Source organism: Aplysia californica, unplaced genomic scaffold (assembly GCF_000002075.1).
Source record: "Aplysia californica isolate F4 #8 unplaced genomic scaffold, AplCal3.0 scaffold00084, whole genome shotgun sequence".
Lineage (NCBI taxonomy): Eukaryota > Metazoa > Mollusca > Gastropoda > Aplysiida > Aplysiidae > Aplysia > Aplysia californica.
In genome coordinates this window covers 680,170-696,494 of record NW_004797354.1, presented here as the reverse complement: position 1 = coordinate 696,494, position 16,325 = coordinate 680,170, and the positions used below count along the sequence as shown (strand labels likewise).

The following is a 16,325-nucleotide window of genomic DNA, read 5'->3' as shown; positions in this document are numbered from 1 at the left end:
CCCCCCCCCTATCTCATCCAAACATCTCCATGGACACAAAGAGATAGCTTCACCTCAATATTCACACCAACGTAATGTTACCAGTGCCAGATCTGGACATTAAGTAGAACCCATGAAAGCAAAATCACTGTGTATGCGAAATGAAAGGTCTCCACAAAACCCTTAACATCACAAGACAAGACAGGCAGAGAAATGAAGAAGTTTAGTAAGACCAGCTACCGGCATTGAGTCCTGCCTACATTACATAGAAAGACAGAGAATAAAATGGTTCGGCCACCTGTTACGTGCATGTCACCTGGCCAGCCAGCCTCGAGAGCTTACAACATCAAGCATTCAGGCTATAAAGGAAGATGAAAGCCACGGAAAAGGTGGATCGAGGGTGTCAAGGAAACCCTGAGAAAACATAAATGTCTCAACTGAAAGAGCTGTGGAGCTGGCCTACCATAGAAACTTGCATCTCCCCTCAACGCTTAACGGCAACAGAGAATGAAAATGTAAAGTAAAAAGTAAAGAGTAAGAAAATAACCTTTGTTGCTGAAATTTATGTTGGCAAACTATGGAATTAAAGGAAGATTAAAGAACCAATCCTGAAGGCAGACACAACCTATGTTTAGTTTCCAAGTTTAGTTAAGTACTGGAGTTTTACGGTGCTTGCAAAACTGAATAAAGGGTAATGAGTGGGCGAAACACAAGTTTGCATCGTAATTAAATTTTCAAATTATTCTGACTTTAATTCTGTAAGAGCGCTCCTTCATCTCATGGGATGGAATGTTTGAAGCAGATCAAACTATTACATTAAAAAATATAGAGATCTACATCAATGTCGGTTGTCCGGGAGAGGGAAGTGGGGGCATCATGTAGGCCTACTATTGTATGGATAACTGTAGAAATTATTTGTACAATTGTGTAGCAATTGTGTGTACAATGTTGTAGGGATAACTAGACAGAGTTGTTTGCACAATTCTATGGCACAATGTTGTAGGGATAACTAGACAGAGTTGTTCACACAATTGTACGGATTACCACTCCGAATTTAAAGTTGTGTTCGCCTGAACGTAATTGGCCATGACCTGGTGCCTCTCCACTAAAGAAAAACGGAAAGGCCCCATGGCGAGGCGGAGTCCTTGGTTTTTTACGGGGTCTAACATTTTCAAGATGTGGAGTCTAGCCAATCGATAGACTTGACAGCCGCAGTCAAGCCTGAATCGGACAAGGGAATAGTAAAAGTAGAGAAGGTATTTTTTAGTCCGAAGTGGCTATTCGGATTCAAATTCCAGTGCGCGTGCGCAATCACCGGTTGTACCTTAAAAGAGGTCTAACTTGAGTCCGAATAGTCTCCCGTTGCTATTCGGACTTTAAACTACTGGTAGGCTTATTTACACTGCGTTTCACGACTTCAAAGGGATCAAAACATAAAATTAATAATCAGTCCTTATAAGACAGCCCCCCCCCCCCCCTTTTCTCTCTCTCTCTCTTACTTCCTCTCTCTCTTTCTCTTTCTTTCTCCATCTTACTTCCCCAGGCCCACCCCACCACCGTCACCCCTTTTTTTGCATATGAGCCATTGCCAAAATGTGGGAAAAATCACACACATCTCACATTAGTGTGCATAAAATGTGATGCATCAGTATTTATTCCTCCAAAACTTATACACATGTCAAATATAGGATGTAGAACCTGCATTAGCAGTTTCAGACCCCATGTCAGCTTTACAATCTTGAGTTTGTAAATTTTTGGTAAAAAATGTTAGTTTTTTAGTGATTCCTGGACTGTCATTTTGAGCACACCAATGCAAACTTCCAAGAATGTTCAAAATGTAGTATTTTTGGGTGGGTTTTTTTTACGTGTGCTTTGATCCTATGCTATTTTGTCATCGAGAAAGGTTAACTTGCTCAAGAAATCGGTTTATTTGTTTGCAAATAAACGAACAATTCGGATCACTTGTGCGTCAGTCGTGTCGTCATGGACTAGGTCACTAGGTGTTTCAGAAAACACCATTATTTTTCAGTAGAATCACCGTAGGTGGTTAAATCTTTTTGCTTTTCGTCGTTTATTCAATACTTCAAAAGCTGTGATGCGCGAAAAGAACATCGTGTTCCTAGATATACGATTTCGGTCAGCTGTTTAACATTCGCCGTGATTGGCGTCACTTTGCGACGTACCAGAAGTCCTAATTTTAGCCTACTTTTGTTTTGAACAGATCATCAACAGTGCCCGCATATAATTATTTTCTTGGGTGACTTCCCCTTACCCGCTTCCCCAGAACAGCGGAGGCAACGGGGGAAAGAGAAAAACTAAAGTAGTCATTGCCGTCAGCGTCCGGTGACGCACAAGAATCTTACGTTGGAGGAGACGTAGAGGACTGTTTTGAGTGTTTTTAGGCTACCTTTGAATATTTTAGACAAACTGCGGTGTTTACATTGGATTCCTGGAACAAGAGTGTGATGTGTGAACAAACTTCGAGAGATGGGTCATTTCTGTGGTTATAGATTTAGCTTTTGTGCTTAGTGATGACGTTTGGGGTGTTGTCATGCAGCCGTACAAGACTGACTGACGTACTAAAAATTACACTGTCCTAAGAGCAAACATTTTTTAAATCATGTGTGCTCTTTTTACTCAAACAAATAAACAAACATGTCCTTGTTTATCTGTCTAACTCAAAAATACACATTTGTTCTTTGTTGGTATGATAATGCCTTTTTCCAATACATTGAGTCATTGTGTCATCATTGTTATGTACAAGTAATATTTGTCATCATTGCTAATATCAATAAGTTTTCAACATATATTTAAGATTCATTTAGAAGCAAAATACGCCTTTATTGATCAGTGTATCTCATAGTAAAAATTTGTTCTTTGTAGGCATGATTTTACCTTTTCCCAGTATGTTTTGTCATCACTGTTATGTACGAGTACTGTTTGTCATAAGGCTGTAGTTATTCACACAGGGTGTGTGAATGAAATTTTATTCGCACAGGGTGTGCGAATACTATGAAATTTTATTCGCACAGGGTGTGCGAATACTATGAAATTATATTCGCACAGGGTGTGTGGATACTATGAAGTTATATTCGCACAGAGTGTTTCTAAAGAAGGATGGAAATCGACCAACCATTTCCTCATTTTTTCCCCTCATCGCGCAAGGACACAGATCATAGGGGCTGGATTGAACTTTGGTGGACCCACCGTGTTTATATATGTATATTAATGCGCACTAGGCAAACAACGGACTTGTACTCATACAGTCATGGGCCCTAATCGACCGCTACGCGAACTAGTTCCCGGAGACGCGAGCCAGAGTGAGTGAGACTTGTTCCCGGAGACGTGAGGCGGAGTGAGTGAGACTTGTTTCCGGCGACGCGAGGCGGAGTGAGTGAGACTTGTTCCCGGAGACGCGAGGCGGAGTGAGTGAGACTTGTTCCTGGCGACGCGAGGCGGAGTGAGCGAGGGCTGCGAGAATACCATGAGAGAGAGAGAGATAGAGAGAGAGAAGGGGGGGAGGGGGGGAGACTTAAGTTGTAAATGGACCTGTTATCCGAATCATTGAAGAGATCGAAGTCCGGAATATCTAGGCATCGGATGAGGACGTTTACCACAGGAACAGGCGCAAGGTTCTCACTGTTATATTAGTATTACTTGATCCCATCCGCTGTTTCTTTTTAGGGGGAAGCAGTGGAGGGAGACCAGAAGTGGAGGATTGACCAGCAGGATCCTGATTTTCTTGATTAGATCAACATGTCGTAGGCTTATTTTTGCTCCTTTTCTTTTGAGGGGGAGGCAGGGGAGGGAGACCAGAAGTGGAGGATGGACCAGCAGGTTCCTGGTTTTCTGAATTAGTTGTAGTTTGCTCATTTTTGGTGGACCGCAAAATTCAGCACTTCAGTTATTTGATACTTTAATTGATCTAATATTTGACAATTGGGGGGGGGGGGGGGGGGGGGGGCTGCCACATACAAGTCAATTATAATAACAAACAGAGAAAAGTGGACCAGGAACATTTTATAGTTTGCTCTGCCTAAGAACTTTACTTTAGTGGACCCACATTGCCAACCTAGGCTAGGCCTAAGAGGTACCATGAGACTAATGAGAGACATAATAGAGGCGCGGGTGAAGTTTAACAGACCAGCGAAAAGAGGGGGAGACATGGAACAGGTATCTAGATTCGTTTCTAACGTGTTCTGTAGGCTCTCTTCTCAATTAAATTCAGACTTTTCTTCTCTTCGCTTACTTAGGCCAAGACTTGACCGTAGCCTAAATTCTAGAAGAAATGGAGAATCGGGAAGGATTTTTACCTGTCCTGTACCGTGGTCTCCAAAATCCGTATTAGATCTAGATCTAATGTACATGATGAATAACAAGCAAGCATAGAGAATGACCATACCTTTCTTTTAAAAAAAATTCTTCCACTCACACCAGAATCTACTCTTAAATATCTACATCTGCATTAGATAACAAAGAAAAATAAATGTGTATAGTCTAGTATTTAGTAACCCATCATCATCATGCCCATGTAGATCATTGTGGGAACAATAGATCTAGACATCTAATGGGCCTGTCTGTTCTCAGTGTCAGTGGGAATAGTTTCTTGGCCTCATCCCAGTGACAGTGGGAACAATTCTGGCCTACTCCCAGTGCTTTCCAAAATTAAAACCCTTTGCCTAAAACTAAAGGTGGGATACCTGAGTGTGACAAATGAGGTCCAAAATCAACTTTATGTAGTAACTCTGTAGTAATACATCATATTATTTATGGCCGAATGATTGCAGTTTTACTTTTAAGGACTGTTCACAAATGACCCCACCCCTCTTGTCATCTTTCCCAGGACACCCCCCCCCCCCCTCAAGTTGCGGTCAACCAAAATGTACACACATGTGTACATTTAGATAGAACCTGTACAGGATGCATTTTATATTTACACTTTTGATCTTTTTTTTTTTTAAATTGTTTATTAATTTAAAGAACCCGATCAACTGGTACACGTAAACAGCACTCACAAGGGGTCTGTTCGGCCAATTTTGGTGGATTGTGTCACCACAAATTTTGTGTTATAGTACTTTCATACTCTTTCAGAGCCTCTGTGAACTCTGAAAAGCTCTTGAACTTGGCTCCTACTTCCATGCTGAATAGATCTAGAAAAACTAGAACTAGGTGTTGAGTAATTTCAGATTTGCGATGCAATAGCCTTGGGGCAAACAGAACGCTGCTGGCAAGGTTCCCTCAGGGCTCTGTTTTGAAAAATGAAAATGCCACGCAGGTAAGCTTATTATATAGGCTAAGACCGCCCAGTTTCGCGGAATCTCGCGCAGCGTTCACAGCGCGCAACGATCTCGCGCAGCGCGCAGGTCGGGTCGACCCTATGCAAATATAATTATTTCTTATTCGCACACCCGGTGCGAATGATATTAATTCTTATATGTGCACACCCGGTGCGAATAATATTAATTCTTATGCGCACACCCGGTCATAATTAGCAACATAACTGCGATCTTCCATTGTCTTTGATATGACCTGATATCTGTTTCAAAGCAAAAGAAACCTCTCCTGACACTCCACTCGTGGGTTTTTTTTAAATTGTTAGAGAGCGCATTTCTCTCTGGAGGCACGACTTGTCTTTTCCTGTACATTGTGTCATCATTGTTACAAGTCATGTTTGTCATCACTGTTATGACAAGTCAGCTCCATTGATTTTGTGCTTTTGCCTCATATTAGTTTAAAAATTGTATTACACATGTGTTTTTCTGGTACTGAGGCTTTGATAACTGTATTTGTACAGCCTTTCACTATTGTGATGTGTTGTCAATGATAATGTCCAATGAGTGTCCTTTCTTGTATATAACAATGATGACATCATGTTCTGAGCACTGTTAAAAAGCTTGTCATTTATATAATATTACCATTATGAATGGAGTTCATAGTGTACAAAGTCTTTGTTTACTACTAAACAAATGGAATTTTAAGTCCAATTTGCCTTGCTGCTTATAACTGTTTTTGTCATCACTGTTACATACAGTGGTTGCCAAACCAATAGACCCATATATAATATCTCCAAAACCCTACATCTCCTTGCTCTGATACTCTAGGAATATATGAGCTCTAAATGTCAATCTGTGACTGACAGAAAAGGGAGTCAAATTGGTAAGAAAAATTGTTTTGCACCACTGAGTCTCAAGAGAGTCTCACGTTTTGGCAATTGCTCATATATATAGATCGAGATCTATATTATATATATATATATATATTCCCTCCCATACCGTTGCCCACTGCCCGGCCCTACTTATATTATCCTTACTTAAGAAAAGACCACAGTTTGCACTGGGTCACCACGGTCGGCGTCCATTTGTTGTAAGTTCCTGGGCCAGGTCGTAGAAACCGAGGAAGGCCAAGGTTGAATTGCTTGTCTGCTTCACACCCGGTACACCAAGTGATTGCGCACTCACATTGGAGTTTTGAGTCCGAATAGCCACGAAAGGTTATTTGGACTCGAATTTAGACTCGAGTCCGAATAGCCTCCTGCGGCTGTTCGGACTCGAGTCCGAATGGCTTCAGCCTTTTGAGTCCACACCCCACTCCCGACAGGATATATAATTTTTAGTGCATGTAAAGCTTTCTGGCACCTCACATGAAGGTTTTTGATCTCCGATAAAAAGTACGTTTTTTTGTCAAATAGGCCTACAAGTCCGAAGAAACAAGCCTGGTCCTGGATGGGAATGGTGTCAAATCTGGTTGCAGTACACAGTGAGAGTATTATCGTTTTTAAAAGCATGTGACGGTGCTCAACCTAATCTAAATCTAATATTATTATCTAGATCTAGAATCTAGATCTAATCTACATCTAATATCAAGACGATATCTAGATTCCAGCTATCTAACTTGGCCACCCCGGGTGAGAATAGCGCAGGCGCACATTGGCTATTCTCGCCCGTTGTGCGTTCACCGTTATAGTTTTAGCCTTGGCCAACCAGTGTAGCGTTCACCCTGAACCACAGAATTCTACACTGTGATAAATAACAGAATTATTGTAGAATTCTGAGCCGTGAACCAACGTTCCGGTGCTCTTGTGTTACTACTGTTACTGTTAGCCTAAAAGCATGCAATTTGTGGACTGTGGGCAGTGGAGAGAAAAAAAGAGAAAGAGAGAGAGAGAGAGGAGTAGCGCGAGAACTTCCGGGCAAAACAAAATGGCGACCCACGTAGTTCCGCTCGATTCGAAAAGTGAAATAGCCATTATTTATAGCATCTTTGTAGACAATCAAATTAGCTTACTTTTGAGCTATAATCTAGATTCTATATATATAAATATATTTATTACGTCATTTTTTCTTAGAAGCTTTTGTCAATGGAAGTGGCTATTCTCATCCGGGGTGAGAATAGAAAAACGATCTACCTCTCACCCCGGGTGAGACTTGCCAGCGTAGGCTATTCTCACCCGCTGCGAAACAAGACCTGCTTTTCCTCATTTTGGAATACTGTCTATCGGTGTGGATGATCAAATAGATAAAAGCCAAGAAAAAATTACGTTATAGCACAAAAGTAAGATAATTTGATCGTCTTCAAAGATGCTATGGCTATTTCACTGTTCGAATCAAGCCCAACTACGCGGGTCGCCATTTTGTTTTGCCCGGAAGTTCTCGCAAGATCTACTCCTCCCCTCTCTCTCTGTCTCTTTCTGAATACTGTCTATCAGTGTGGACAATCAAATTGACCAAAACAAAGTTAAAAAATGATGTTAAAACACAAAAGTAAATTAATTTGGTTGTCTACAAAGATGCTACGGCTATTTAACTTTTCGAATCGAGCCGAACTACGCGGGTCGCCATTTTGTTTTGACCGGAAGTCGCGCTACTCCTCTCTCTCTCTCTCCACTGCCCACAGACAAAATTGTACGCTTTTAGTAGGCTACAGTTGTAATGGAACGTTTGTTCACGGCACAGAATTCTACAATTTTTCTGTTATCACAGTGTAGAATTCTGTGGTTTAGGGTGAACGCAAAATTTGTTGGCCTAGATCTAGGCTATAACGGTGAACGCGTTTGCACTATTCTCACCCCGGGTGAGAATAGAGGTGGCCTTTGTCAATTTGATCATCCACACCGATAGATCTAGACAGTAGAATTTAGTCCGAAATTAGTGGCCTTAGGAGGAAAAACAGGTTTCACACCGGGTGAGAATAGCCAACGCTGGCAAGTCTCACCCGGGGTGAAAAGTCGATCGTACTTTATATTCTCACCCCAGGTGAGGATAGCCACTTCCATCTAAAGTTAAAGTTTACATCTGGGTTACTGTTGTAGACCTCTGCCTCTAGACTAGACTAGATCTAGTTTAGAGATAGTAGTTAAGTATTAGAAGATCTAGCTAGATCTAGAATCTAGAGTCCAGAACGCGAGACTACAACACTCGCTTCTTTTACTCTCTCTTGTGTCGCTTGTTTTAAATCTCTAGCTTTAGTAGATCGAAGTGATTATTCGGACTCGAGTCCGAATATGAAAAAATGTTATTCGGACTCTGATTCTTGTCCAGCATGACATCACTTCCAACTTCCTGTGACTCGTGACTCCGGCTTCCTGTCCTGCCTCACTCGTGACTCGCCTCAGGCTGGGTAGAGACCGGGATCACTTCGAGCAAAAAGGCGTTTTGTGCAGGAGCCGAGTTTTAATCTTACGATGAATTTGAGGCCGGCCTGAAAAGTTATAGCGCTTCTAATAAATGTTTATTTGTCAAGAGGTCATCAGAAGCAATTAAAGATGGCTCGTCAGCGTGTGTCGGGGTCGGATGGGCGGCCTGCACACGTGTGGCTGTGTGCGTGTCAGGGAGGGGGGTGGGGGCACTTCTATCGGTCCGGGCGTTGAACGTCGCATACGCGTCAGTCTCCCCCCCCCCCCCCCGGCAACTGATCATTATTACAATAATAAGCTAGTCTTGACGTAGATCTACGTAATGAATTGTGCGCTGGTCTATGGAATCAAAAGTTGCTGTATGCTCAGCTCAACACAGCAACACAACTTTTTCTGGATAAACAGCTCATAATATAATGCAGGTGCCAGGTGGTCTGCTAATCTTCAATTTCACCTTTTCCTACAACAAAGAAAGTGGGAAACATGGGGGGGGGGTTGGGGGGGCGTATCAATGAGGCTGCGGGCATCGGATCGGCAGAAAAAGTGTGTGTGTGTGGGGGGGGGGGGAGACTAAAAAATGGCGGAAAATTGGAAGCACTGAATGTTAGAACTCTATAGAAAACGAAAACACTTCCTTTTTTCCGGACCCGAGTCCGAATAACGACAGCCTTAGTGCCTTTAGTAGATCAATAGACGCATTGTTGTGTACACTGTTGTCTGTTGTGAGTTCGATGAACCAACTTCCCTCCGAGTCCAAGTTTGTGCAACTTTGTTGGAGTGATGGAGCCTTTAGAGGTGGGCGATTTTGTAGTTCCGTTTGTTAAAGTCAGGAGTAGGGAGGCTTCAGGGGGGCTTGCCCCGCCTGGGGGGGGGGTACAGGGGGGCATGAATTTTATCCTAATTTGATGTTTTGCAGTTAGTTAGGTTGCATCCCTGCTCTTTGTGTAGCCTAATTCAAATAGTAGGCTTACCCAAATAGTATTTGGTCTTCGAGACTTCTGGATTTCTTCTCTGGATGTAAACAACACACATGGATCTTGGACTTTAACGAACGGAACTACAAGTACAAGATCACCCAACACAGTGTCCCACCGGGTAGGGGTAGGCCTACAATTCTAGCCGTGCCGTGCTTTCTCGTCAGTACTGAGAACCAAGAATACACACAAATCTAAAACTAAAGTGACATGAACTAGATCTAATTTTTGGTTTCTCTTTCCGTGACTACTCTATCAATCTAAAAGTACTTTCAGCACATTTCGATTCAGCATCAACAACAGGACACACCAGGTTTTTCAGGATCCTCACAAACTCAACACACGCACACCACAGGTGTACTGTTAGTACGATGACGATAGGGGATAAGAACGAAGAAGAAAGCTCGTTATTTATCTTGATCGTATTTTCATTTCATGTATACCAAATAGGCCCTTTGTCATTAAAACTATTACAGAATAGAGCACTTTCAATGTTACAATATGTATAAATTGTTTACCATAAAACAAACCATTTTAGAAGTGAAAATTTATGTAATCTATCTGCAAATTGAAGAGTGGTAAAAAGATATGGATTCCTATTCAATTAATCATAATATATATTTCTGAAGATGCTAAATGATCTGGCAACTCAGTTCTAGGGCTTTCTGGTGTTGACCTGAATCACAGAACGCCCCTCCCCTCTGACCAAATATGGCAGGACATCTACAAACACAGCTGCGCTAGGCCTATGCTGTTTCTTAATTCTCTGCAGGCCGATACCAAGACTGATACATGTCAAGTTTTAGGACACACATAAAGAAAGCTTTAAATCACTTTTTTATCAACGACAAAAGAAACAACTCGACCGAAATTAGATAGCTTCCCTTGCCTAGCAATATGATGTTTGTTGTTGCCAAGTCGAACAGCCGCCTCTGTGGCCAAGTGGTAAGGCGTCGGTCTCGTAAACCGAAGATCCAGGGTTCGATCCCCTGCGGAGGCAATGTTGATGATTTTTTTTTTGGTTTTTGGTTTCCTTAGATTCTCTCTTTCAAAGTACGTTGCTTTTTTATCTGTTTCGCAATAGATCTATGTATTTAATCTAGTTGGATGTTGGTGTTAAACAGGAAAAAGCAATTCTATCTGTGTGCTTTAATGTTATTTTAAACTCTTGCACCTTGTGTTGGCCAACGATAATCTGTGTATTTTCGTTTGCAATAAGTGAGCACCCGCAATTTATATACATGTAACAAAGAAATTTAGAACAACATGGAGAGAAAAATGGAAAGGAATGTTATACTGGGTATAAATCAAACAAAAACAATTGATATAGACACATTTTTAATAGGAGAAGCAACAAACGCAGCGCGACATCCCGAAATTTGTAGTCCAAATGCAGTGACTGCGGTCAAATCGGCAGAGTAAAAGACAACACCCCCCCCCCCCCCCCCCCCCCCCCCCAAAAAAAAAAACCCAAAAAAAACAAACAAACAAACAAACGCACTTAAAGGAGACGAAGCGGGGGAAAGATTATAAGAGGAAGACCGAAAAAAATGTTGCAGGGTGATATAAAAAAGCGGACAGCGGACAGGTAGCCTAAAACCTGAACACGTGAGAAACCAGCTGATAAAAACAGAGAGGAGATGTTGTTGAAAGTCTATTTCTGCTGTATGGATGGACTATGCCTAGAAAGAATGAAAGAATGAAAGAAAGTGATAGTCTGTAGCCTATAATCAAAGAACGAATTTAATTTCGATCTCAACTCTCTCTCTCTCTCTCTCTCTCTCTCTCTCTCTCTCTCTCTCTCTCTCTCTCTCTCTCTCTCTCTCTCTCTCTCTCTCTCTCTCTCTCTCTCTCTCTGAGTATGTGTGTGTGTGTGTTTGTGTGTGTGGGGGGGGGGGGATTATGTACAGTGGGTGTCGCATTTAACGAGGTCACATTCAACGAGATGTCGGCTCCAACGAGGCAATCGTTAATCCCCGATTTTCCTCTATATCTCTTTGTAAATCTATGTACTACGTCAGCTCCAACGAGGTTGCAAACAGACCGATAAGTCGCTTTCAACGAGTTGCGATAACCAAATAAAAGCAATTAGCGGCCCAAAAAGCGAAGAATTTTTCTCCTTTCTCTCCATCTCACGCGAAGCACAAGGCCCATCCTCGATTCTTAACCTAACACATTGCATTGCTAGATTTAGTACGTGCCTCCTAATGGGCCCCAAAGCCAAGAGGTTGGGAGAGGGTTAGCCTTGTATTGATGGGAGGGGATGGGTGGGAACGCGATGAGAGCTTTGTGAAACTGGATAAACTCTTGATGGGTAGGTCTAGATCGAGACCTTCATTTTTTTTCAATTTTTTTCTTCACCTGATCAGAAAATCAAAGTTCCTGTCTTTACTTTATGTAGATCTAAGTCTAGATGTGAGAGGGTGTGTTTCCACACGGGAAGTGTTCCAGGGGGGGGGGGGGGGGGGGGGAATAATTAAGAAATGAGGGTCAGAACCAAGGAGCTTGGTCAGAACACAGCTCAAACACGCGCACACTGATGCTGTTTGATTTTCGTCATCAGGGGGAACAACTTAACTTTTTTAAATACTGATATTGGTACATCGTGTAATAATATAACGTGTCTCCTTTCTTTTCTTTAGCCGAGTCTCCAACGAGGACAACAAGCCAGTCCCGGCAACCTCGTTGAATGTGACACTATAACACCAACTGTACCTGCCTGTCTTTAGTCTGCATTTCTGTTTGCACGCCTAATATTTTCAGTTGGTAGGAAATTTTGAATTTTGCCCGGGTGGCGGCCGAAGCCTACTCTTACCGATTTTAGACCACCAAGGGATCTTTAACGTGCGCAACTTGCACACGGGCCCTCCGAGATTTTTCGCCCTTGTCCAAGAAGGCTAGGTGTAGATCTTTCCTACCAGAAGATCAAGGGTGTGGCAGAAAGACAGCTGTAAGAGTAAGAAGGAGTCAGGAGTAGAAAGGCTGCAGAAAGAGTCAGGAGCCCAGAGGAGGGGGCAAAGGAGGTGAGGGGTGGGGGGGGGGGGCAAAGGAGGGGGGGGGGGGGGGGTCAGAAAGAGGTGACGAAAGCAGACGACAGAATATTGCTAGAAAGCAGGAAAGGTGGTGAAAGGAGACCATTTTAGAGAAGAAAATTTTTCGGTTGCTACCCGGATTCGAACCCGGGACCTTTGAATGAGAGACCAACACCTTAACCTCTAGGCCACGAGAGCCCCCGGTCATTTTCCGCAATAACAATAATTATAATTATAATAATAATAGGCCTAATAATAATAGGCCTAATAATGAGAAGAAGAAGAAGAAGAAGAAGAAGAAGAAGAAGAAGAAGAAGAAGAAGAAGAAGAAGAAGAAGAAGAAGAAGAAGAAGAATACAATCAAACTCTGTTTTACCGCCTACCTTGGGATAGCATAGGCTTGGCGGTAAAGCGGGGCTGATTGTTTAACGGGATGGATGGCACTGACGGCTATCTTCAATAGTGGTAGACAGAGACTAGGGACAAACTGCATTGCGGGCAGTCTTGCTTCATCTGGATGTATCTTGCGAGACTGCCATGCGAAGGAGAACAACGCGTAGCACCCAATCCAAACTTATATTTTCTGCCGGATCAGAAGCTCGATCGATTCTATCAAAGGTCCTGTAGACGTACGGGTCGCCTCAGACCTGTAAGGTAGACTTGAGCCTGATTCCTCACAAATAAAAGCCTCAAGGGCGCCCATCAACGTTTTCTGTAAGGAAGGCCTTTCTGTAAATCTATATTTGATTTACATTATCGATCTAGGCCTATACCTGGCAACACCAGATTTTTGCCTAAGCCCCAATGAGGTTATACAGCTGTAAGTTGTAAGGTCCTTGCTAGGCCTACAGAACGAGATGACACAGTTCCTTTGAAGTTGCTCCGGCGGCGACTTTAAGATTGCATTCCAGATTGACCAAAGCCTGAAGACGCTTGTAGGCTAGGCCCTAATTCTCATTTTCAGTGCAAATCAGGAGTATCGGCGACAAATCGGGGGGGGGGGGGGGGGGGGGGAATTGTGGTGTAAAAAAATAATTGACACCGGCCAATCTCTACTGGCAAAAATCTGACCCCGCACGGACCTGGAGAGATTCACGGGACTGGAGAGACCCGGGCACTCAAGAGTCAAGAGTGAGTGAAAAGAGGGACCGAGTCGATCGGGCCAGAGAGCAGTGGCCACTGAGGCGGGCAGTCGCGCCAGATCGCAGAAGAACAGAAATAACTTCCATCCAGAAGGAGACCCCTTATCTTCATTTACAAAGAAACATCGGAAGAACCTGGAACAGAAGATTAGCACTTATTCAACAATAATTTTTAAAAAATATTTAAAAAATAGGCCGAACTTGACGAGACGTGAATGGGATAAATGATTGGGTGCTGTGCGACCTGTAAGCCTAGGCTAGTCAGTGCGTACCTCTACATGGCGCGGCGACCAATTCACTGGCGGTACACAGGGACAAATTAACATTAGTTTAATAAAGACCGTACAACTTGAAAGCTTGGTGGATGGTGGATGGTGATGTAAAGAAGCAATTAATACTCTCTTTTTAAATACGTTCTTTTTCGTGTATTGGCAAAACCTGGTGAAGTGGGCCAGCGGTTTAACGGGAGCGGTGTAACGATGTATGTTCATGTAATAATAGCACGCCCAATTAACAGCGATCAAAGATCAAAGATCGCTGTCAAACATTGACAAAGAATTCTACCTGACAGCAGAAGAGCTTGCCTTTTTAATTCTTTTTAGATAAGGTTAAAGTCAAAATAAGGTTCTACTAAAAAATAACCTGTCATTTTAGAACAAACAGATAAAACAGAAATATTCTGCCGATAGAAAAGAATACCACCCTAGATCTACGTTCGCTCAGTCCTGTAGAGGATTTTTTGTTTTGTTTTATATTTTTAAAATAGTTTTTAACTATATAATCTTTTTTTAAAAATTGTAAGTGTTTTACCGCGCTCGCACTGCATGTTATGATAAGGTCAAATGGGCGCACGGGACACATTAAAGCGTACATTTTCAGTGGGTAGAACACTGAATTTTGCACGGGTGGCGGCCGAAGCCTACTCTTATCGATTTTTGGACCACAAAGGGATATTTAACGAGCACAGCTTAAACACGGGACTTCCGAGATTTTCCACCCTTGTCCGAGAAGGCGAGGGGTAGATCTTACCTACCATAAAATCAGGGATGTGACTGAAAGACAGCAATAAGAAGGAGCCATGGAGTAGCAGAAAGAGTTAGGAGCCCAGAGGAGGGAGCAATCTGTCCCCGTCGGATTATGCGATTGTGCGGCCACGTTTTTTTCGCGTAATTCTGCATATTTGCATAATTTTAGATTCTCCGCGTTTTTTCACGTTTTTTTTTCCCCTTTTTTTTTCACAAAACAATTAATTAACGCCTCGCCATGTGACTAAAAGGAAGTAATCACCGTAATAAGTCTCATTTAAGCGAAAAGTTGGTTATTTCCCTTGTTATAAGATCTTGGTTATGGGTTGGGGTTTTCCATCAAAAGTTGTTGTTCTCGTGTCTGCTGATGTTTCATGTTTGACAGGTGTCCCTGGTTTTAGTAATGTGCCTGCATCAGAGGTCCAGATATCCTTTTTTTAAAAAAGCATTTTTCTTTCCTTTATAGATCTAGATACACATCTGAAAGTTACAGAGATTATATGTTTTGGTTGTTTTTTGTTGTTGTTTTTTTAACTGATGTGTATTGTTTTCTTTTCCAAATACACAACAAATTACTGATACTGATATGTTCCGTTTTCAATTTTTCTGTACATAAGACATGAAAATCATGAAACTTTGATTTGAAAAGGCTCAAAACATGTCGCGAATGGTGTTACGGTAACTTGCATAATTTTTGCATAATTTTGCTTTTTAAAAAATAATTTGGCCTTCTAAATTTGCATAATTCTACGGGGACAGAACAATGGAGGTGAGGGGATGGGGGCAGTTTGTGGAGACGAAAGCAGAATATTGTTAGAGAGCGGGAAAGGGTGTGAAAGGAGAACATTTATTTAGGGGAGAAAAATTTTCCCTCACAATCCGGATTCGAACCCGGGACCTATTGAACGAGAGGCGAACACCTAATTAGCCTCTAGACCACAAGTGGAGGTAAAAAATTAGGTGAAAGATCGTTTGCCCACCTTTCCCCATCAGTTTGGAACTCTCTTCAGTCTTCCCCAACCCTTGAGACATACACCATCGGAGTCTAAATTAAAATATTTAATGGCATTATTTTTCTATAGGTAGATTAATGTTCAGTACAATGTTATGTAAATGACTATGTATCCATTTATGTATTTTGCGAATTGCATTTTGTATATTATTTTATTATGTGTTTGTATAAGCTCATTTCGTAACGATGTGTAAGCATGCACGTGTGATAAGCAAATAGATATGCATGTGTGTGTGTGTGTGTGTGTGTGTGTTGTGTGTGTGTATGTGCGTGTGTGTGTGTGTGTGTGTGTGTGTGTGTGTGTGTGCGTGCATGTGTGTGTGTAATGTGTGCGTGAGTGTGTGTGTGTGTGTGTGTGTGTGTGTGTGTGCGTGCGTGCGTGCGTACGTGAATATTGTTCGAACATGCATTTATGTAAAGCGCCGAGAGCCATGTTCACACGGGAGTTGGTGCTATAGAAATTATTTTCATTATTTATTATTATTTTATTCCTCCCGGACCTTTTAAACCCAATCCAGCCGGGACCTTC

The 16,325-nt window shown here is 42.2% G+C and overlaps 1 protein-coding gene and 1 non-coding gene across 3 annotated transcripts in view; one reads left to right on the top strand and one right to left on the bottom strand.

The window, feature by feature from the left end:
• LOC101849602 (protein unc-45 homolog B) overlaps nucleotides 1-9,986 on the bottom strand; it is a 47,819-nt gene extending 37,833 nt beyond the window's left edge. Inside the window, exon 1 of one of the 2 annotated variants that reach the window (XM_005094546.3) lies at nucleotides 9,896-9,986. Coding sequence is in view for 1 of the 2 variants with exons in the window: in XM_005094545.3 (XP_005094602.1) it covers nucleotides 9,865-9,866 (2 nt within the window). In the remaining variant the exon portion in view is untranslated. Of the gene's footprint in view, nucleotides 1-9,864 lie in introns of both variants that reach the window. The other variant, XM_005094545.3, reaches the window with a different exon arrangement.
• Nucleotides 9,987-10,513: 527 nt separating this feature from the next.
• Nucleotides 10,514-10,585, top strand: TRNAT-CGU. The gene has a single exon. It is a non-coding gene; the product is annotated as a tRNA-Thr (tRNA).
• The last annotated feature ends 5,740 nt before the right edge of the window (nucleotides 10,586-16,325 follow it).